This window comes from Gracilinanus agilis, chromosome 2 (assembly GCF_016433145.1).
Source record: "Gracilinanus agilis isolate LMUSP501 chromosome 2, AgileGrace, whole genome shotgun sequence".
NCBI classification, from domain to species: Eukaryota; Metazoa; Chordata; class Mammalia; order Didelphimorphia; family Didelphidae; genus Gracilinanus; species Gracilinanus agilis.
In genome coordinates, this window is record NC_058131.1 from 582,633,126 (window position 1) to 582,657,406 (window position 24,281).

Genomic DNA, 24,281 nt, shown 5'->3' on the forward strand with positions numbered 1-24,281 from the left:
GGCCTCAGACACTTCCCAGCTGTGTGACCCTGGGCAAGTCACTTGACCCCCATTGCCTACCCTTACCACTCTTCTGCCTTGGAGCCAATACACAGTATTGACTCCAAGATGGAAGGTAAGGGTTTTAAAAAAAAAAAAGAGATATTGGCTGGTGATGGAATACTATTGTTCTATAAGAAATGAAGGAGTATTAAAAGTGTATGAGGACAGCTGGGTAACTCAGTGGATTGAGAGTTAGGCCTAAAGATAGGAGGCTGTAGGTTTAAATCTGATCTCAGATACTTCCTAGCTGTGTGACCCTGGGTAAGTCACTTAACCCCCATTGCCTAGCCTTTGCTGCTTTTCTGCCTTTGAACCAATATTGATTCTAAGATGGAAGGTAAGGGTTAAAAAAAAAGAAAGAAATGATGAACAATACAATTTCAGAAAGACCTGGAAATACCTACGTGAACTGATGCAGAGTGAAATAAGCAGAACCAAAAGAACATCATACACAGTAACTAAAATATTGTGGGATGATCAAATGTGATAAACTTTGCTACTAATAGCAATACAAGGATCCAGGACAATTCTAAGGGACTTAAGAAAAAGAATGCTATCCACCTCTAGAGAAAGAATTGTTGGAATAGAAAAGCAGATGAAAATATGATTTATCACTTATTTATTTTGGTATGATTTGGGGTTTTGGTTTTATAAGATTATTTACTTATGAAAAATAATAATATAGAAATATGTTTTGAGTGATAAAACTCTGAGAGGGGGGAGGAAAGAGGGGAGGGAGACAACATGAATCATGTAAATTTGGAAAATGTAGGTGTAAATTTGTTATTGGTATAAAATAAAGATCAAACTAAAAAAAGAGAGATGTTGTCATTAATTATCTTTTTGATAGCCTCTTTTTTCCCCATGATCATAAGAACATTGCAAGAAGAGATGACCAATTACATTTCTTCTTGCCTTTAGAGTCTTTGTTGATTTGCCAACTTTTTGGTCTCTTCCTGAAGAATTTGTGAGCTGTCCTTTAATTTGATTACAGCTTCTTTATGTACTTCATTTTCACTGTCATTGAAATCATGTCAACATGGACTGGTTCAATTCTCTGGATTATATCAACTTATAGGTAAAAAGTAAAATTAATATGTATTAGCATTCTAAGAACGAAAAGATTTCATGGTTTTGATTTTTTTTATCTATTTCATATACAAATGTGGTAAAAAAATGCATTACTTAGTGACCAAACTTCTACTAACTAGTATTCTGTAGGTTGATTCTAGTATCCTAGAAGTAGGTCTGGGAGGCATCTTAAGGGTCATATAGTCCAAATCCTTTGATTTATAGATGAGGAACCTGAAGTCCAGAGAAATTAAATTACTTGTCCAGGATCACATAGAAAAGAGAGTGAATTTAAAATTCAGGTCTTTGATTTCAAAGCCAGAATACTTTTCACCATACCACATTACAATCTAAAAACGGAAGAGACCATCCATCTCAGTGCTCTTATTCAAAACCTTTCTAAATCAGCAGAACCATTTTGAATGACAACCTTTTGTTGTCAATAGTTTAACTTGAACTAGTTAACTCAATCATGTGATAGAATGAAAAAGAAAATTCCAGCTTTCCTTTCCAAAATGTGAACCTATTGATGGGGCTGAGCCTGAATCAGAAGGAATCTATTGTTTCAGTATAATCCAACGGCCTACCTTTTTGGACAATGTTCATCTAAGAGTTCCCTGTTCATTAAAGAGAAAACTATCTTCTGAGCTTACTTTAGAAATAATTGAAAGATAAAGTACATAAAAAAACTACTGCCTTGCTATGAAACTGAAGTAAATCTCAGTATCAGAGGATAGAGATCACCCACTTGCACTGAGTAGAGAAAGAGTTTCATTTTATGGAGATGGCAGCATATTTGATAGATTTCACATCAAGATTAAAAAAAAAAAAGTTATCTTGACTTAGGAGATGCACAAGGGGAAAAGACCAGAAGATGGTGCCAAGTTTTTAATTGACTTAATATGTTTAAAAAAAGGTACCAATTTTGAAATAACATAACAAAATGGTCATGTATATAGGTGTAAAGCTTGTAACTTCTTAGCAAGAGCTCCCCAATACCACTTGAATGAACAGAACAGATCTTTGGAGGAAGTTGTTTCTTTTATCTTTAACTTCATTTAATTTATTTAAATTCATAATTTTTTTTCAGAAAAAAATGTTCTAATAGCATAGTTTCTTAAGATTCCAAGATAACCATTCAGTTTTAATAGATTTCACTGCCATCATTTTTTGTCAAAGATTTATGTATATTACACAATTGTTTTTAAAAGACCTTATTTTTCATTAGGATAAACAAGAAGTAGCTAGTGTCAGGAAAACTCATGTTTAAATCTGGTCTCAGCTTCTTTCTAGCTGTATGACCCTTAGCAAATCACTGAACTTTGGATTTCTGGTAAAAAGGATCCATTGGAGAAAGAAATAGCAAACTACTCGAGTATCTTTTCCAAGAAACCCTATAGATATCTGTGGTCCACAGAGTCACAAAAAGTAGGACATGACTGAACAGAACAACAATAATAAATTATGAATATATTTTTCAAGGGTCACCATTTTGCTTTCAACATTTCCATTTTTTATGTCCTTTCATGCTGCTTCGCCTCCTCTCTTATTTTTCTTTTACTATCTTCTGCTGTTTAGAATGTTCATTACATTTTCAACTCTTTGGGGAAAAATTGATCTAATGAATAGGACTATTAGTATACAGAGAATCTGGTGCTACTTGGACTTGAACTAAGGAAGACTTTCAGATTAGTGCCTTGGAAGGACTTTATTTTATGAGAACTCTTATAAAGTTAGAGAATAAAGTAAAACTCCCATGAAAAAGCTTTTCAAGTTGCTTATTCCTTCCCAAATTATTCAACATTTTCCACTGAAATTTATGTTGTAACCTCTAATATCCAAAAAAAAAAAGTATCAGAAAATTCTTTGAGTAAGTCACAGGGTCTTAAAAAGAAAATCAAAGTAAAATAGATGAGAAAACCTTTTGTTCCACAAAACATGAATAAAAATAAATGAATGTTCAAACACATGAATAACCAGTCTTCTTATCAGTCTTCTAACCTTCTTAACTCTTAAAAATATAAGTATACACAGCTGAAACATAATTTAGATAATCCATCACTGATAAAATTTGTATGTTAAAATTGAGTACTATATGCCCTCAATTCTGTCTTCTATTTTAATTCAATTCTATACATAAGTTTATTAACCATTTCTTTGCTAACCTAACTCATTTACTCAATCAATAAACACTTATTATGAGACTTATTTAGGCAAGCAGTTTAGGTATTCAAATAAAATATGGTCCATGTCCTTAAGGAGCTTACAATCTAGTAACATATAAGTTCAAACAGAAAAATATCCCTTTTTATTCCTTGCATGGACAATTAAATTGGCCCAAATAAATGTATGTATGTATATATGTAATTTCTAAACCACAGCAACCAAAAAATTGGTTCACAAATTCAGGATTAAAAATCATATAAAATTTTAGTACCTGGCACAATGTTTTTTGGGTGCTTAACAAATATTTGTTAAGTTGAATTGGGATAAGTACTTACTCCTTGTAAATTTTTTTTATCACAATTCTTGTTAGATAAGAGATTTGTACACATTGTTTTCCAGGTTTTTTTTCAGTCATATCTAACTCATCATGTCCCTGTTTGGAGCTTTCTTGGCAAAGATACTGGAGTAGTTTGCTATGCTATTTCATTCTCCAGCTCACTTTACAGATGAGGAAACTAAGGCAAACAGGATTAAGTGACTTTCCCAGAAGCATATAGCTAGTAAGTATCTGAGGCCAGATTTGAACCAGGAAAGTGAGTCTTTCTGACTTTAAATCTAGCATTAAATTCATCACGACATCTAGCTATATGTTCTTTCTTATTTCCTTGTGTGACCAAGAAAGAAAAATCATATTATCAAAAAATCCAACATTTTTATCTTTAATATAATTTTTATCTTTAAACTTCTACTAAAAACTTTTTCAGTAAAAGAAGGGAATGCTTTTATAATTTATACCTGGAATTAAACCTATTATTTACTTTTAAGCTTCAATTACAAGCACTAGTGATATCACACAGTATAAACATATTAAATATGAGAGTACTGTAAAATGTTAATGCTCAGTAAGAGACAGCCTTTAGACTATAGTGCCCATGTGGAAGAGAACTTCAGAAATAGTTGTGTTCAGTTTGTAGTGGGATGATAGCAGATTAAAGAGAGGATTCTTGCTGAGCTTTCCATATATTCTTTTCTAAATAACTTTAAAATAACACATCAAATTGAATTTGAAAGTAGCATAAACAACAAAAAGTTAGGTTGAGACATTTTTTTTTTCATCTTAAGACAACTTAAGAGGTCAGAAGGAGAGATCTGTGTCCCTGGACTAGGAACTGGCCTACAGCACAGCATGGTGGTTACAACAGCTGTGGAGGCATTAGTGATGATACCACTGCCAGCAGCTATATAGGGAGAATTTACCATCCAGAGACCAAGAGACAGGAAGGAGACTGAATACCAAGTCAGAAAGAAATTGTAGAGAATTCCTATGCTAGTGCATAGTCTCATAGTGGGCACTATTTGGCAATTCTATTGTCTGTTACCCAGTTCCAGGTATCAGTACCAGAAGAGAGGGGGGGGACCACTTGTGGTAACAAGGGAATAAGGGCCCAAGTTCCAAGTCACAAGTTCCAAGGAAGAGAGTTGTAGTCACAAAAAAAAATAGAGACTCTATCAGGTTAAGAACTAGAGCAAAGACTAGGAAGGAAGATCTCATTCTCTGGATCACAACTCCTAGGAAGCACTGAAGACTTAGAGACTTTCAGAACTAGCTACAGAAATGACAGGGTGAAAAAATATAAACCTTGGAACAATGACTTCCACCCTTCTATTCCAGTGTTAAATAGAACCTAACTCTATTTTAAAGTCCACATTTAAGATTCCAGAGAACCTTTGTGTTAGTGCTTGATGTAGGACCTGATACTGGTTGACAATTCCATAGCCTATACCCACTTCAGGGTAACAAGTTCAAGAATGGAGAAGAGTACTTTCAGTCAAGAGGGAGTAGGGACCTAAAGAACAGTATTGCTTTTGGTCACAAAGAATAAAAGACCCTGGGAAAAAGAATTGTCTTTGGTCCCAAAGGAGTAGGGACCCTGAGGAGCAATACAGATTATAATCCCAAAAAATAAGGAGCCCTTCCTGCTTCAGGATCAGAGCAAAGACCAGGAAAGCAATGATTATATTTCTCCCAAGATCATATTACCTTCAAAGCACTGAAAACTTCCAAACACACAGAAGAGAATTATTGAAAATAGAAATGCAAAAAAAAGGCTGAAGTTTAAGATAGTGTCTCTCTTCCCACCCTTACCAATCTTCCACCTATGAGACAATACACCGAAGTACAAGAGTTTAAAAAAAAAAAAAAAAGATAGTGTCTCTCTATCCTCTATACGAAGAACAGAGGCCAACATTAACCCAAAATTCAAATTCATGAAATGGGATGGAAAAATACACACACGAGTAACAAAAATAGTCTGATCATAAAAAAACTACTATAGTGATAGGGAAGATCAAGAAACAAACTTGGAAGAAGAAAACAATGCCAAAACAGCTACAAGTAAAGGCTCAGAGAAAAGATATGAATTGAATGCAAGCCCACTATGAATTTCTGGAAGAGCTAAAAATGATTTTCAAAATCAGAGTGGTATAGGAAAAACCAGATAAAAAATGAGAGCAAAGGAAAACAATTATGAAAAGACAATTAACAGCTTGATAAAAAGGAGTTCAAAATATACTACAAAATAATACTTTAAAAAACAAGATTAACCAAATGGAAAAAAGAAGTACAAAACCTTATGGATAAAAATAATGTCTTAAAAAGCAGAAATAAAAAATAGAAAAAGAGTTACAAAAGCCGACTGAAGAAAATGATTTCATAAAATTTTAAATTGGGTAACTGATAGTAAAAAACTTAAAGAGACATCAAGAAATTATAAAGTCAAATGAATTGGTAAAAAGAAGAAAATGTGACACATCCTATTGGAAAAATAACTGACCTAAAAAAATCAGGAAGAGATAATTTAAGAATTATTGCACTATCTGAAAACCATGATCAAAAGAAGAGACTAGACATCATATTTCAAGAAATTATCATGGACAACAGATCTGCACGAGTCCCTCTGCCTTTCTAGTAATGAACTCTGGTGGGGGATGATGGCAAGCATGCCTACAGAGAGTGTTCAGTATTCCCTCTTTGGCATCTGTGCCATAGGTTTGACATCACTGTCTTAGGAGAAGGGGCAAGGAAGAGACATAATGGGGAAAATTACATTAAAGTGGTATGCAAAGAAGATAATTTACAGTGAAGGGGAAAATGGTGGATGGAGAAGGGAGGGCAACACTTGAACCTTTATGACATCTAACTGTTTTAAAGAGGGGGAAAATAAATACTTATTTGGATTTAGAAATGTATTTTACCTGACAAGGAAGTAGGAGGAGAAGAGGATAAAGAAGAAGGGTGATGAAAGAGAAGGCAGAAAAAGAAAGATCAGAAGCAAAAGATACTTTAAGAAGGAATAGTATAAAAGAGAGAGAAAAGTATAAACATAAGATAATAGGATGGAGGAAATGCATAGTTAGTAATCATTACTGTGGAATTGAACTGAACTACAAAATAGAATCAAATAGCAGAATGGATTAAAATCAAGAATCCAACATTATCTTGTTTAAAAGAAACAATCTTGAAACAGAAAGAAAAAGTTAAAACAAAGAGATGAAGCAGAATCTATTATGTTCAGTTGAAGTTTTAAAAAGTAGGAGTATCAAACATGACTTCAGACAAAACAAAAGCAAAAGTAGACCTAATTAAAAGAGATAAGCAGGGAAACAATATTTTGCCATAGGAGCTATAGACAATGAAGTAATATTAATACTAAAGTTATATATAACACACCTCTGGAGAAAATGAAAGGAAAAAGAAAGGAATATACATTTTTCTCAGCTGTACATGGTATCTTTACAACAATTGACTATGCATTGGAGCATATAAAATTCATGATCAAATGAAGAAAATTTGAAACATTAAGTTTACTCTTTTACAGGCCATAATACAATGAAAATTCCATTAAACAAATTATTGTGGAAGCATAGATTAAAAAATAATTGGAAACAAAATAATCAAAACAAAATGATTTATCAGAGAATAAATCATAGAAACAATAATTTCATTAAAGATAATGACAACAATGAGACAACACATATTTTGTGGGATGCAGGCAAAATAGTATTAAGGCAAAATTTTACATCTCTAAATTTGCACAACAACATGAGAGAAAAAGTAGATGAGTGAATTGGGTATGCAACTTACAAAACTAGGGAAAAAATTAAGAATCCCTAATTAATGCCTAAATAGAAATCCTGAAAATTAAAGTAGAAATTAATAAAATAAAAAGTAAAAAATAATTGAACTAATAAATAAGACTAGGAGCTGGTTTTATAAAAAAATAAAATGGACAAGCTTTTGGCAATCCTGGACACCATAGCTACACAACAGGAAAAAGAAAAAAAAAACAAATGCTAGCTAGGCAACAGACCAACACAGTATGGTTGCCATGATTGATGATTAATTTGTTTCAAAAAGAAGAAAATCAAATTACCAGTAAAAAAAAATGAAAAAGGATGAATGTACCACCAATGAAGAAGAAATTAAAGCAAGTATTTGGAGTTATTTTGCCAATTATATGTCCATAAAACTGAGAATCAAAATAAAATGGATGAATATCTACCAGAACATAAATTGCCTACTTTAACAAGAGAAACAAGAATACTTAAATAATTCTATCTTAGAAAAAGAAAAGAACAAGTAATTAAAGAGTTTCTGAAGAAAATATTCCCAGGACCAGAAAGATTTGCAAGTGAATTCTATCAAAAATTTAAGGAATGATTAATACCATTATTTCACAAGCCATTAAAAAAAATAAAGATGGAGTCCTACCAATTTGTTTAATGACACACAAAAATGAAACAAATGACATATTTTTAATGATATACTTTTGATATCGAAATCATGGAGAGCAAAAACAAAGAAAGAAATCTACAGACCAATTTTCTTAATGAATACTTTTATTTTTATAAGATATTTCATATTTTTCCCTATCCTTTAATTCTTTTAACACTGTTTTATTGTTTCTTAATATCTCATGAGGTCATTAGTTCCCATTTCTCAACTTAAACTTTTAGAAAATTATTTTCTTCAGTGAGTTTTTATACATCTTTTATCATTTGACTAATTCTGTTTTTAATTTTTTAGCATTTTTTGTGCTTCTTTTACCAAGTTGTTAATTCTCTTTTCATAATTTTCTTGCTTTACTCTCATTGTTCTTTTCCTTTACTATATTTATTTGATTTTTTAAAATCTGTTTTTAGTTCTTTAAGGAATTTTTATTGGACTTTTCTTTAATTCACATTTTTTTTGAAGTTTTGCTTCTGTTTTGACATTGTTTTCTTCTACCAACTTTATATCTTGAGCCTCACTGTCACTGTATTAGATTTTTATTGTCAGGTTATTTTTTTGTTATTTTTCTACCTTATTTCTTGACTTTCAACTTTATTTTAAAGTTTGGCTCTGTTCCTTTAGTGAAGTTACAGGGGAATTGACCCATGCTTTAGGCTTTTTTCATAGTGCTGTTTTTAGAGGATTCAAAAGTTTTTAAAGCTTCCAAGCTGATGTGATATATTAGGGAAAGGTATTATCACTGCTCATTTTCAATTACAACCAAATAGATTTCCCCAGGACACCTAATGAAAAATTATATGAAAAAATTTGAATGAAAAATTCAATGAAATTGAATGAAAAAAATGAATGAAAGTGAAATGAAAAAAATAGTGCTTCTTAGGGTCTCTGATCATTTGTGACTATAAGTGCTGCTCTTAGCCATAGAACCCAAGAATATATGAAGTCCATGGAGTTGCCAAAGAGCACCCTATTCTGCTTCCAGCATTAGCACAAAGGTTTGCTGTAGTCTCTTTCTGACTAGTTAACTGATCCCGCTATTATCTCTGGTGAAAGCTCTTGCTGCTGTCTCAACCTCCAAAGCATACATCTTGGGTTGCTGCCATGTGGGCTCTGGGCCAGCCTCTACCCAATGTAATTTTTTCTTCTTAATCTTGTAAGTTGTCCTGAATTGGAAAAATGTCTCACCTCTATAATTCCAAAAATCAATTTGAGGCATTAATAGTTTTTTAGAGGAGAATGTTGGAAAAATTTATTTTATTTTAAAGAATGGCCAACAACTCTTTCGTCATAAGACTACAACTAGTTAACAAAATCCAGGCTGAAAGTCTCCAATCTAATATTGGGGTTTTTCTTTTCAACAAGTTTTTGTCCTAAAGATGAAAGCTTTGTATTATAGCAAATATATAAATTATGGTAAACCACTCTTACCTCTAAGATAATCTCTACCTTAACTGTATATAATATGTAATTAGAATGTGTTATCTTGAAAACTACAATCCCCAGTAGAACTATGATTCCCAGCACCCTAGTCACTTCTTGTCTTTACATGTTGATATAGATAGGATATAAATTGGGTGGAGTTCCATCTATCATGTTCTCTTTCTTTCTTGTCATAGCTTTGGTGGATCAGAGATTTTTGAGCAGGTAGAAAAACTTTCTTCTTGGTTCTATTTTGTCAGATAATAAACTTTATAAAAATAATATTTGAAGTATTGCACATTAATTTAAATCTCACATTTAATATGAACTATGAAAAATTAGCATAATTAAGGAAAGATTATTTGCCATCTAACATAAATTCCTGTTTTTAGTATGTATATCTTTCAACCACACACACACAAAAGGGCTTCCAGGATAAAATGGTTGCAAATGACAAAATCAGACAAGTGAAGGGGCTCATTCATGGGTGCAGCCTTGAAGGTAGTCAGGGTTTGGGCATTTCCACACCATAGGGGGCAAAATTACTCCTACCAAAGCACAAGCTGACCACCCCTCCCCCAGAGTCAGAGGGAGCGCAGAGTAAGAGGGATCCCAGGGAAATTTCTAGGTTCTTGGGGGACTGACTGAGGACACCATAGGCTAACCCCTAAGGGCAGTGAGACTTGGGACCCCAGCAGGCTGAGGATGTTGGAGATTGGGCACAGAGATAGAGCAGAGAGGGGCTGTGCATAGCAGATGCAGTGGAGAATAAAAAATAACCTCAAGCAAAAACTCAGTAGCTTGATACACAAAGAGCCTGCCCTCCTCACTCAGATTTCCAACTGGGAAGGGAAGAAAGAACTAGCACAGAAATGACCACCAACATCCAGGACTTACAATCTGCAATTACCAAAAAAACCCAACAACAACAACAACAAGAAAAGAATCTTGACCCTCAATAATTTCTATGGAAAAAAACTTTAGACTACACAAGAGACAGCAGAGGATGACAAACAAGCAAACACATCCAAACCTTCCAAAAAATGAAAATTGGTTACAAGCTCTTGAGGAGCTCAGATTTGAGATGATAAACCAAATGAGAAAGACAGAAGAAACTTGGGAAGAAAAATGGGAAATGATTCAAAAAGAAATAACAGTTTAAAAGACAGAATCTCCCATTTGGAAAAAGAAGCCCAGAGATCAAATGAAAATGATAAGCAAACTGAAGACCAGAATTGACCTGCTGGAAACCACAAAAAGCAGGATAGACCAAACTGAAAAGGAAAATCAAAAGATCATAACTGAAAACCAGTCTTTTTAAAAACTAGAATTGGGCAAGTAGAAGCTAATGATCTCACAAGACAGCAAGAATTAATAAAGCAAAGTCAAAATAATGACAAATTAGAAGGAAACATGAAATATCTCATTGAGAAGATGGTTGACTTAAAAAACAGGTCTAGGAGAGACAATGTGAGAATCATAGGCCTACCTGAAAATCTGGAAATAAACAGAAACCTTGACATCATGCTGTAAGAAATTATCCAAGAAAATTGCCCTGATGTTCCTGAAGAAGAGGGCAAAATTGAAAGAGTCCATAAATCACCCCCTGCGTGAAATCCTCAAAAGACAACCCCCAGGAATGTAATTGACAAATTCAAGAGCTTCCAAGCTAAGGAGAAAATATTGCAAGAAACCAGAAAGAAATAATTCAGATATCAAAGAGCACCAATCAGGAGTACACAGGATCTGGCAGCCTCCACACAAAACAAAAAGAAAAAGCAAAAATTAGTGCTATTGGCCAATTGGCCAGTAAAACATTTCTTCCATTCTACTTATACATTTTATATTTATCTTTCTATCTGTTGTTTTCCTCCAAAGGAAAGTAACTTGAAGGCATTTTGTCTTCATATTTCTACAATCTTGCACAATGTTTGTTAAATAATAGGAACTAAAAAAATGCTTATTGAATTGAATTCTTAATAATCTATAACAAAGTGATACTTGAACTCATAGGAGGAAGTATGAAATGTTTGTTACTTGTTCAATATAGTTATATATATATATACTATTAAAACAAAATAGAGTTGATTTGGCAAGGTCAGAAAAAACAGTCTAGAAAGAAAGTAGAGGGTTTTAGACATAGTCCAAGGGAAAACTGTACTTAAGTGGATAAGAGATGGACAATGATTCAGGAAAGGAAACTGAGGAGGAATAGTTATAATTAGGACAGAATAGTTTAAAGGAAGGCAATGGCAGAGAGAAATTCTGAAGGAAGAGCTAGTCAGTAATGTCAGAATGAGGAATCTAAAAGCTAAATGAACTTTGAACAGTTATTTAAAGTTAAGGTCTTCAAAATGGTGCTGATCTGATCTAGTTGGCTAACTGTAAAGGCTAACATTTTTGATTCTTATTCCATCATAATCCAACTCCAGAGTCTAAAAGCAAAGTTGTTACTTGTCCAGTTTTTACAAGGTATGTGTTTATTCAGGACATAAAGAATTATAAAGGCTTATTTTTAATGATGTTAATTGTTCAGTCATTTCAGTCAAGCTCAATGCTTTGTGATCTCATTTGGGGTTTTCATGGCAAAGATATGAGAGTAACTTACCATGTTCTTCTCCAGCTTATTTTACAAATGAGGAATCGAGGCAAACAAAGTGAAGTGACTTGCCTAGGGTCACATAGCTAATAAGTGTCTAAAGCTGGATTTGAACTCATGAACACGGGTCTTCCTGATTCCAAGCCCAGTACTCTATCCACTATGCCACCTAGCTGTCCTTTCAATATGTTTACTTATTTTTTAATATTTATTTTAAAATTTGAGTTCCAAATTCTTTCCCTCCATCTAGCCTTTCCTCCACCCACTGAGAAGGCAAACAATCTGATAAAAGTTTTCATTTAGTTTGTTGTCCTTTAGATTGTCTTCAAGTTCATTAGTATTTAAATTTCTAGTTAAGCTCTTTCATGATGATATTTTAGGAATTCAAAGTTGCAAAACATTTATGGATGATCAATATGGTATTTCAAAATTTCACTTTCCTTAATAACATATTCTTGAAATCTAATTAAAATTCATTTAAAATACAGACAGTTGCTACAAAGAATATATTAAGATTTTTGATAAAAGCAACAGATCTAAAAACTTATTTTCATTGCTGTTTGGAATATACAACATAAAGAAAAAAGGGAAAGCTGTCTTCAGAAACAAGCCAATCCCTTTAGCCAAAACTCTTTTTAGACTGGGATGTGGTTTGTTTTTTCCCCACATAAAAAGAAATGAGAGAAAAAATTTCATTTTATGTCAGAAAAAAAGGTTTTCTGAGCTTTATTTTATCAATATTAGAATTAAATGAAGTAATTCTATGTGTAGTTCCAATGTTGTTATATTTTTTCTTTTAAATTCTATGTTCTTTAGCTTTAATGACTATTGTAAAAATGCTTTAATTTAACTTCCATGACCTACCCAAAATATTTAAAAATTAATTACTATTGCTACCCTCTAGAAGATTACAATCATAACTATTCTCCCTCTGGACTTGTCCTCTAGACACTAAATGATTAATCCCATTGTGGACAATGGGTAGGAAATGAGATGAAGAAAGGACAGGATAGAAAGCAGGCTGCTATTGTGGTTTTCTGTAATGGGCATTTCAAATTGGATGCTCCATAGGTACCTCTGACTGAATATGCCCCCCAAAAGAACAAGTCTGCTCCTCAAGTCCACCTCTCTTCAGGACTTCCTATGCCTGATGCTTTCCTTCCAGGTATGTAGGTACTCAATTCATACATCCAATCAGTTGTTAATGTTTGTAGCTACTACAACATTTATATTATATTCTTTCTTTCTACTCAGTTACTACCTTACTTTAGGCTATCATCATCTCTCACCTGGCCTAAAGAAAGAGGAGATGGTAACCTAAAGTTTCTAATTGGTCTCTCTGCCTAAAGTTTCTTCACTTTCTCATCCATTGTAAAGACAGTCTAACCAAGAGTTTATTTCAAAACTGCGGAACTGATTATGTCACCCTCCTATTAGTGGCTCCCCATTCCATCAGGACCAAATATAAATTCACCTTCTGCTTTTTTTTTTTTTAACCCTTACCTTCCATCTTGGAGTCAATACTGTGTATGGGCTCCAAGGCAGAAGAGTGGTAAGGGTAGGCAATGGGGGTTAAGTGACTTGCCCAGGGCCACACAGCTGCGAAGTGTCTGAGGCCAGATTTGAACCCAGGACCTCCTGTCTCTAGGCCTGGCTCTCAATCCACTGAGCTACCCAGCTGCCCCTCACCTTCTGCTTTTTAAAGTAATTCACAATTCAGAAGGAAGAGAGAAAGAAATTATATTCAATGTATAGAATATCATAGAATGTATAAAATACTTCAGAGGCTACTTTCTAATGAATACTCAGAAATAATATGAATGAAACATTCTGGAGAAACACAATCTTGAATAATTGAGGAATGTTATGTTGGTTTTAACAGTGGCTGGACTCACTCCTCCCCCACTGACAGGCTTGAGTGAAAAGGGAGGGGCACAATCTAGTTCAGTGCTCCTTTCTTCCCCCTCCCAACAAGCAGTTAGAAATCAGATAGTAATGGTAGTTGATCTGATATCTTCTGGCAAGGCTAGGAAAGGCTAGTCTCCTAAAGATGTTGACTTTTCTCAACTTATTTCCCCACAGGTTTGATTAGGGGAAATTAGGAGAAGCTTGATGTCATGAAATTATCAGGGACAGAAGGAGGATCTGACTTGTATGGGTCACACAGCTGAAGGAACTAAGCTTGAAAATGGTTGTGAGTATTCCCCAAAATAAAAGCCAGGCACTACTCCCAAAAGATGAAGGTTTACTGATAAGTGAGGAAGGGAAAGGGAGGAAGGTTTTGTCAAGGACAGAATAAGATCTGGGAAGCCCTAACCTGTTAGATTGAAATAGCCCCTCCTCCAAGGAGGGAGAAGGTAGCCTTTATATCTAGCTTGTCCTCAATGCCTATAATGAATCTCTTCTACTATCTAAATAACTAAATAACAATTGTGCTATTGCTGGAAAGGTCTAGTTCAGCTAAACAGGCTAGCTGCTGGAAGAACCAAAATGGCTTATGTAGATTTAAGCCACAAGGCCTGCAAAGCAATCAAGAACTGGGATCAGCAAGCAGAGTGATCTGCTCACTTCCAACCCCAAGAACCAACTGCCCTCAACTGCCCCAAACTGCCTCTCACCCAGAGTTCTCTGGGAGGAGGGTGGGCTGAAATTCTGGGTTGAGGCTTGACCCTGTATCTTGCAGGAATTCCACCCTGCCATCTCCATGTTACAGGAAATATTAGTTCTTCATAGTTGGGCTGAGTCAGTGTAATAAAAATAATGATACCTAATTTACTTATTCAGTGCTAAACCAATGAAACTACTGAAGCACATGTATTAGCTGTCAGGAAGCACGTGGCTCACAACACTCTCAATTGTTGTCCAAACCAGATTAAAATGTATGTGGGAAATATTTTAAATAAAATATATAGTTTTACATTTTAAAATTAATTTGAGGGGCAGAGGAAAGGTGACAGAGTACAGGTAGCACCCTAGCTGAATTCTCACAAGATTCCCTTCCAAATAGCTTTAAAACAACTCCTCAAATCAAGTTTTGAAATGGCAGATCCAACAAAAAGTCAGAGTGAGGAGGAATGATGAGTTTGGAAAATAGAACACAGGTCTGATAATATATTGATAATGGTGTAAGGGGTAAAAAGGGGTTTTGATTAGGTGACTTCAAAACTACTTTGATTATCCCAAAATTTGCTGTTTGTTTGTCTGTCTCTCAAAATCCAAGTAGCCAATAACTTGTTATAGTTATAATTAATTTTATAAAAATGTAGAAAAACCATCAAATCAAAATTATAATCCATATACAATTATCAATAACAGGGAAGAATGTTTTTTGCTTTTTATTGGGAGAAGAGAAGAAATGATTGGAATTTTGTTTTGTTTTGTTTTTTTTAAACCCTTGTACTTCGGTGTATTGTCTCATAGGTGGAAGATTGGTAAGGGTGGGCAATGGGGGTCAAGTGACTTGCCCAGGGTCACACAGCTGGGAAGTGGCTGAGGCTGGGTTTGAACCTAGGACCTCCTGTCTCTAGGCCTGACTCTCACTCCACTGAGCTACCCAGCTGCCCCAAAATGATTGGAATTTTGGGAGCAAATGAGCATTGCATCTTAGTGCATATGATAGAGGAGAGGAAATCTGGACATTGGTCACATGTACCAGATTTTGGAAAAGTATATACTAAAGTATTTTTTAAAAGTTAGAAAAATTCCATAAAATTAAATTCTTCTGGGAATATCAGCATAGAATGAGGGTTATATTCAAGAATGAAATTCTATAGATAGAAGGAAACAATTTCCATTGGGAGAAAAAATGGGATTTATCTGAAGAAACAGATATGAATGCATAGGGAATTCAATAACCAATTTAGACCTTAAAAAATAAATATACAAAAATGGAAGGAAACCAGGTAATAGAAAATGAATATAAAAGTGGTGTGGTCCTATAAAAATAGTGCCAAGAATACTAAAGCTCAGAATGAGTTAAGGCTGGTGAAGGAAGCTAAGAATAATACAAAAAGTTTTGTTTTTAACTAAATCAGGAGAAAAAATGGAGGAAGAAAGAAGGAATAGGAGCTTTGCTTAAGGTAGATCAGAAAATGATAATAGACTTCAAGAGGTAGGGCAGAATGGCTAAATTGTTATAGTTTTTCTTTCTCAAAAGCAGTTGGCTTTAACACCAGAAAAACTATGCAATAAAAAAAAATGATCAACAGAGTTGGTATTGAACATAAGTAAGAAGACAGAAAACATTTAGCTGCCTTTGATGAATTCAAGTCATCTATCCTAAATTAACTATATTTTTAGGCCCAGGAAAAACTGGCATATGTGATTGTTGGGCCACTATCAGTAATATCTGAAAAATACAAGAAGTACCACAAGATTAGTGAAGTCCCAATATACTGATTTTTTAAAGGTAAGAGGGTGGTGTGATATCTATAGGAATAGAAGCCTGATTTAACCCTGGAAAATTTTAGAACAGATCATTAAAAAGTTGTTTGATGAACGTCTAGAAAGGGAATTGGTAAATACTAAGGATAAGTAGAAGTTACATTTTTAACTTTGTTTCCTCCATGAAGTTTTCTCTAGTGCAAGCAATATGTATTCTTTCACAAGAGGATGAGCAGGAAATATGCATTATATGATCCTATATATATATATATGTGTGTGTGTGTGTGTGTATACATATACACACACACACACAATCTATATGATATTACCTGCCTTCTAGGGAAGGGGATGAGGGTGGGGGGAAGGGCAAAAAGAATGAGATATAGATTTTTGGACATAGCTATTGGGAGAATTTCTTCTCTTGGGTAAGCATATATATTATAATTTATTACATATTTATAACAAATCTTATGTATCATATTACTGTTATATGTAAAAAAATGGTCACAAAAAAGAGCAAGTAGAATTTATGCCAGGCTAACCTAACTAGAGGAGTTAACTAACTAATAGATGAGGAGAAAGCTAGGGAGACAGTGCTTTCTTTTTATATTCATATGTAATTGTAGGTAGTAAGTAGGAGAGAAGAAAAAAAGGAAAGCAGAGAGTGAGTTAAGAAGGGAAAGAAGAGAGGGAGGGAATGAGATTGAAAGAAGAGAAAATGAAAAAAAAAAGTTGTTTTTTTTTTTTAATTCTGTCTCCCTCATTAAAATGTGAACTCCTGGTGGGAAGGGACTATATTTTTTCTTTACTTTGTGTTCTCAACAATGAGCACAGTCTCTGGCAAGTTTTGTTTTGTTTTGTTTTTCATTAGTTATATCCAATTTTCTTTTACCCCATTGGGTATTTTCTTGGCAAAGATACTGGAGTAGTTTGCTATTACCTTTTCCAGCTCATTTTACAAATGAGAAAACTGAGACAAACATAGTTAAGTGACTTGTCCAGATTAATACAGCTACTAAGTGCCTGAGGCTGGATTTGAACTCAGGTCCTCTTGACCCCAGAGCTAGCACTCAATTCACTGTGTCACCTAGTATTAAGAAAGTATATGAGGGGGCAGCTGGGTAGCTCAGTGGATTGAGAGTCAGGCCTAGAGACGGGAGGTCCTAGGTTCAAATCTGGCCTCAGACACTTCCCAGCTGTGTGACCCTGGGCAAGTCACTTGACCCCCATTGCCCACCCTTACCAATCTTCCACCTATGAGACAATACACAGAAGTTAAGGGTTTAAACAAAAAACAAAACAAAAAAAAAAAAAAAGAAAGTATATGATCCTATATATATATGTGTGTGTGTGTGTGTGTGTGTGTGTGTGTGTGTGTGTGTGTGTGTGAGATACACATATACACACACACAATCTATATGATATTACCTACCTTCTAGGGAAGGGGATGAGGGTGGGGGGAAGGGCAAAAAAGAAATAAGTACTTAAGAAATTCTTCTTGACTGACTGTTACCTCTAAAGTCCCTTACAGTTTAAAATATATGGTTTTATGAATCCAGAGAAAAAGTATAGTATGCTAAGAATGTGGCTAACTAAATTCAGAGAAATTTAATATCAATATATCTGTGGGGTGACAACATTTTTGGTCTGATGAACTTTCAAAAGCCATTTAATAATTTATAGAAACATTATGATCTATGTTAATAGAGGAAATGATTATATTAATAAAAATCATGTATCTTTGAAATACAGAAGTATAAATCTTCATTGTATTTGAAACTGATATTTTAAGTATTTAAATGACCATTCAGTAAATGATTAACTTGTTTTCAGGGAATGGATCTTTACACAGAGCCTAGGTGAGATCTGTTCTATGGGTTTTATTCATTGACATTAGCTATTGTCTTCTTACTTGAAGGTCAAGCCAGTGTCTTTTTCAGGAAATGTACTTGTTTTTTAAAGCCACCTACTCTGATGCTGACATGTGGAATAGTCTACTGCTATTGTAGGAAGTCTTAATGATCATGAAGATGATGAAGAAGGTGATGATGATAGTTTACAGTACTATTGTTCAATTGTATGAGCATGTTTACATTTTGAAAACCTGAATATCAATTAGCTTGGTTTCATTACTGATGTTAATGACAAGAATTCATGTAGTTTTGTTTCACGTTAATGACAGAAATAATCTCATTAAAATTTTAAAGTATGTTTCTCCTTAAAGTTTGAGCCCTAATCCCAAAGCCAATATGGTTTTGTTGCTGATACACATGGTATTTACCCAATTTTTACTTTATAAATCACCATTCACTGCTCAGATCACAGCATGATACATAATTATTTGCATTGTACTTGCTGAATAGCAGATGTAAAATTCCTTCATAAATTAAATCTTTGCAGGGGGAAATGAAACTCCTGCTATTTATGAAACAAAGACTTTTAATAGCCAATCATTACTGCTGCTACTCATATGTGCACATACATCCAATTCTCACGCCTAACGGATGATACCTGCTTTTTCTTTGAATTCCTTCCTTTTAAAGATTATTCACAAAAAAATAAGTTATTTTATTTTTTTTAATTCTCAGATAATTTTAATTTAACTTGTCAGATAATAGAGGAGAATGCACTGACTTTAGCAATTGAGGACATTTTTGTTCATGTTTTAATCATGCTTTACATTACTAACTTTGACCCAGAGTTAGAATTAGAAGTTGTGATTTCAATGTTTAATGCTTCTCCAGCTATTTACCCAGTATCCCTCTTCCTATATTTTCACCACTCCCCACAATTCCAAATTTGTATCACCTAATTTTAGCTGAGTCCTTGCTGTTGCATATATTGCATATTGTTTCACGTAGTAATATTACAAATCTTTACTTCTCCCTTCATAGTCTCAATACCCACATTTGTAGCAGATAATAAAGCTCTTCACTTTACTAGAAACACTGAAGCCATCCATCTCAAGATTCCATAGTTCTGTTCCTTAAATCCTTTCATAATCATCACCCATTCTTTCCTCCTTCACAGAAATATTTCTTCTCCTGGTTATAGCTAATCCGTCTGTCTGAATGACTGAAATCTCATGATCAAAATGAAAGAATTTCAGATTCAAAAGAAAACTTAGCAGCCCACAACAGAATTGCTAATTAAGTACACTAACTGAAAAGTATCCATGCATCCTTTGCTCCTTCACTGATGTGGAACTCACTTTCTCCTAAGGCAGTTCATTCCACTTCTGGATAGCTCTAATTGTTGGGATGTCTTTCCTAAAGTCATATCTAAACTTACTTCTTTGCAATATTCATTCACTCTTTCTATACTTGCCCTTAAGATAAAAAGGGCATGTCTAATCCCTCTTCTGATATAACTCATCTTCCACACTCTTCTTCTCTAATTTAAATATCCCAAGTTCTTTCAACCCATTCTCTTAAGACATGAATTCAAGGTCCTTTACTATCCTGGTTTTCCTTTTCTTGAATATTGTTGTTGAAAGGTTTCAGTACTGTTTGACTATTTATGACCTCATTTGGGATTATATATAGCAAACCATTTCATCTTTCCCAAGAATGTCCAGGAAACCATACCAACACAACTAGATCCTTCAGGAAACTGTGTTAAGGGAGGCATAATTTGAATCTAGCCCCATACCAACTCCCAGTCTAATAAAAAAGACTGGAAATATTTGCCTTTTAGTGAAAATCTAGCCCAACCATATTGGAGGCAGAGAGGTACCATGGTAGATATTTGTTCTGAAATAAAAAGGAATATAAAAAGCCCAGTTTAGTTGATACTCCAGAGATTTGGAGTTCTATTACCTACCCTTTGAGAAGCTTTTCTGACCCTGTTGCAAGCCTGGTGATTTCAGAAGAGGAAAGGAGCAGTCTTTTTTTTTATCATAAGTACATTTTTAATTATATTTTAGAGTACAGAAATGTCTTGTGTTCAATCTTGAGTTTGAATCACTGCACTGATTGAAGCTTTACCATGTAAAAATAGCTATATCAAGCAGGTTGTTACTATTTTCACCAGTATCCCAACACCAAGACCAGTAGAGGATAGCATAATGATTTAAATTAGGAAGAAGACATAAAAGAACCAATACCTGGACCTTCAGTCCTAAACTGCAGTGAAAAGTTCCACATAGGTCAGCTTTGAACTGCTAAAATAATCAAGCTCTTATAAAGGCAGATGGGAAGGAAATTCTGCAGTACATAGGTAATTATTTTTATTGCAAGTTGATTATGTGAAATAATTTTTACTTTATTTTAAAGTGTGATATTTTTATTCCTATGATATAAGCATTTGGGAAAGTTTGAGTTCGGGTTGTATTCTCAAATCCTTTTTTTCTCATTCTCTTACTGTCCAACAATATCCAAATGCTCACTTTCCTCTGACTCCAAAAGATCGAGAATATAAGCCTGATTATTATAGCAGATGGAGGACATGGAGGCACCAAAATAAAACCAGTGACTTAGACTTCAGTTGAACAAAGGCATAATGTTTAGTGTGAAAGGGGCATTTTAAGTACTAGCTTTTCTTCTTAAAAGATACCTACTGCAAACAGTCACAGCCCAGGGCTCTGTTCTTTATCCATTTATTATTCATCAAGTCTCAGTTAAATAATCAGTGTTTCCTTGGTTACTGTGGCTAGCTCTTCTAGGCACTGTGGTTAAGTAATTGGTGTTGGCTTGGTTACTAGGTGCTCTCAATCCTGTGGTCAGAATTTGGTCATTTATGTTGCTACAAAGCTGAACAAAGAATTCTGAGAACCTTCAAGAAGAAAGAAGTAGACATATAAGCAAGTTCTTTCTCCCAAATAATGTAATTGCATATTCTACTAGATAATTCTGGGAGTTCATGACTGTGTGTATATAACTAATATAATTTTATTATGGAGACGTTATCTTTTTATTTCAATCAGCCTGAAATTTCAGTTTTAATAAGCCAGGACAAATTCAGTCATGCCACAGAACTATGTTCACATGTGTATGATCTAAATAATAACTGTTTGAATGAATGAATGTGGTGAAAGTTTTTTGGTTTAGAACTATAATTTCATTAGTATGTATATGTTCTAGAAATACTTCCCAAGACACATCTGCAATTTGTCTGCAACTTAAAGTGTTAAAAAGTTGCAAGGGGTCTTTCTCTATTCAAATTCCATTTTTGTGGTTATTTTAAACTAAATCCTTAAAAAGCAAAATGTCAAAAAGTCAATTTCTCTTTTACTCTTCACATTGGAGGTGTTCTTTGTTGAGAGTTGTCTGTCCACTATGCAGTTGTACCTCAAATCAATACACAGGAGGAAATCCCAAGGTATCTTTGGAGGCCAAACCTATAAGTTTTGAGGAGAGAAAAGGTTTTGTTTATGGAGTAGTACAGGATATAGTGAGAAAATAACCTGGGAACCAGATAGTAGAAAGCTTCAACTATGAAGTTAAGGAATTTACTTTTAATCAGGTAATGGGGTACAACTGAAGGCAGTGATACTATCAGATTAATAGACTTTGAGGTCACGTAAGCATTAGCATCTCCAGTTATTAAAAAAATTCAGAAGAAGGCATCCAGTGCTTTGAATGCCTGCTATATGGAAAGACATGAGCAAGAATTGAAGAAAATAGAAGAAAGAAATATGAGGGATTCAGCCTATCAATAGAGGTAGTACCCTTACTGAGGAACTTATGACTCCAGTAATGTATAAATTAAGTATGGAGCTTTGAGTATAAGAAGTCTTCATATTTCTAGAGTTGGTAATAATAAAAGCCCAAATATAAATGGAAAATTAAAAACATATTTAGTATAGTAATAATGATTTAACTAATAAAAGGCTAGGCTTTCAATCCTCCAGTATTCTTAAAGTGTTGGTACACTTATTTATATAGAAGGCAATATCTGTATGCTTTCTTCTCTATTCAAACTTTATTCATCCATTACCATAAATCTTCCATAGAAGATGGACCCATACTGCTGGAAGCCTTCTTATTTTTTAAACATATGAAGAGTAGTAGTGTATAATTAGAACTGTCAATCTATTATTTCTTAGCTTCCCAATGTAACTATAGTGGATGAGTTCACCAATTTTTCCAAACATATAGAGACTTTATGATATCATCTATTCTATTTCTTAAAAAAAGTTGTTGCTATGATATAATTTTTGTCTTCTGGTTTTATTTATAACAATAGCATCGTTTTTTGTTCCATGTATAGTTTCTTTGGCATCGTGTCAATACCTGATGTTTGGGGAAAAATGTGAATTGAAATTAATGAAAATCCATTGATTGGTAGTAGATGGTTTTGAAACTATGGGGTTCTTAGCAATATCTACATCATTTATACTAATGTCAATGTAGGAGGAGAAGCCAGAACTAAGCACTATTTTATATTTTTATTTGATTCTTGATTTATCTTCAAAAAAAGCATCATTTTTGTCCAAATTTTTGAGAATGAGTCTTTTCACACTAAGCTGGTCTTCACAGACATGACTAAGCTTATATTCAAAATATCTACAGTTTGGAAGGTGATGCTTAAGTTCCAATGGGTTAGCCTCTGAGAACTCTGGATTATTTCTATATTACAATAAGATAAGCAGAAGAGCAAGGCTTTAGTGAACAAGACCAATCAAATGTGCTTAAAGTTCATCATTTAAATTGATGCAAAAAAATTCTGGAAAGATTATATTAACAGCTACTATTGGTTTGTGATAACGGCAAATTATGGATGCTTATTAATCATTCAGTTGGTGCTCAACTAATTTATAGATTTTTTCTATTCTGTTCAATATTTAGGAATTCCATTATATATTAGCATGTCCTAAGATTTTTTATTCCAATGAGAACATCATGGAGGGAAAATAATTAAGGCAATGAAAGGAAGTAAAATGGAAATTAGACAATTATATTGTTCATTACAAAATGAGGGTAAAGGCTGTATTAGGGAGAAATCGCAGAATGTTGAAGATGGAGGTTCTTTCAGAGAGCAAAGAATCTATCAGATTAGATTCTCTCAATTCACAGATGATTAAATGGAGTCCCTGAAAGGTGAAAATATTAAAATGAAATTTGGAGAGTAGTAAAATTCACTAATTCATGAAATTATTCTATTTCTATACATAAAAGAAAAAATTTGGGTCATAGTATTGACACATATATATGCTATGGCAAACATTTTGGACATATGGAAAGATAATTACTCTGAAGAGAATCATATTTGCTTCTTTCAAATGTTTTGCTAATAAAATTAGCCTCACAGGCATTTGCCTGTGGCAGTAATACAAATTTTTCAACTAAAGCACAGAGTGATTTCCAAAGGTCATGGGAACTAAAACAAATTTAGAATTCAAAAGCTTCTCTTAGTAATTTTTCATGTCACACATTCATCTGATATTCACATTCTTATTTTAAAAATCAATTATCAAAATACTATCTGTGTAGTCCTAACTTCTTTGTAACTTTTGATTCAAGGCCATAATGAGATAAAGTATATAGAAAGGAAATTAATATAAAACAAAGTAAAAATAAATGGACAAATGCTTTAATTCTTCCAGACCCTGGGCATAGAGAAAGATATGAAGAGTAGAGTTTCAATAAAAAATAAGAACCTTCAAAGGGACTAGACATTGAAAAATCTGAGGCCCACCATAAAAGATTTTTCTGTATCCATTTACCATTATATAGTTATTTTCCAGTGACAATATTTGGAAAATGAAAAGGCATTTTTGGAAACAGCATAAGGGATTAAACAAGTAGAGGTAAATGGAAACAATATCCTATTGAACAAGTATTAGTGGTTTATAAATACAGTAGGGCC

The 24,281-nt window shown here is 33.7% G+C and overlaps 1 protein-coding gene across 1 annotated transcript in view; it reads right to left on the reverse strand.

Annotated features, from left to right (window-relative positions):
- FAM189A1 (family with sequence similarity 189 member A1) overlaps nt 1-24,281 on the reverse strand; it is a 537,302-nt gene that overhangs the window by 158,088 nt on the left and 354,933 nt on the right. The window contains exon 4 of the mRNA XM_044662452.1: nt 12,661-12,682. Coding sequence (XP_044518387.1) covers nt 12,661-12,682 — 22 coding nt within the window. The remainder of the gene's footprint in view (nt 1-12,660; nt 12,683-24,281) is intronic.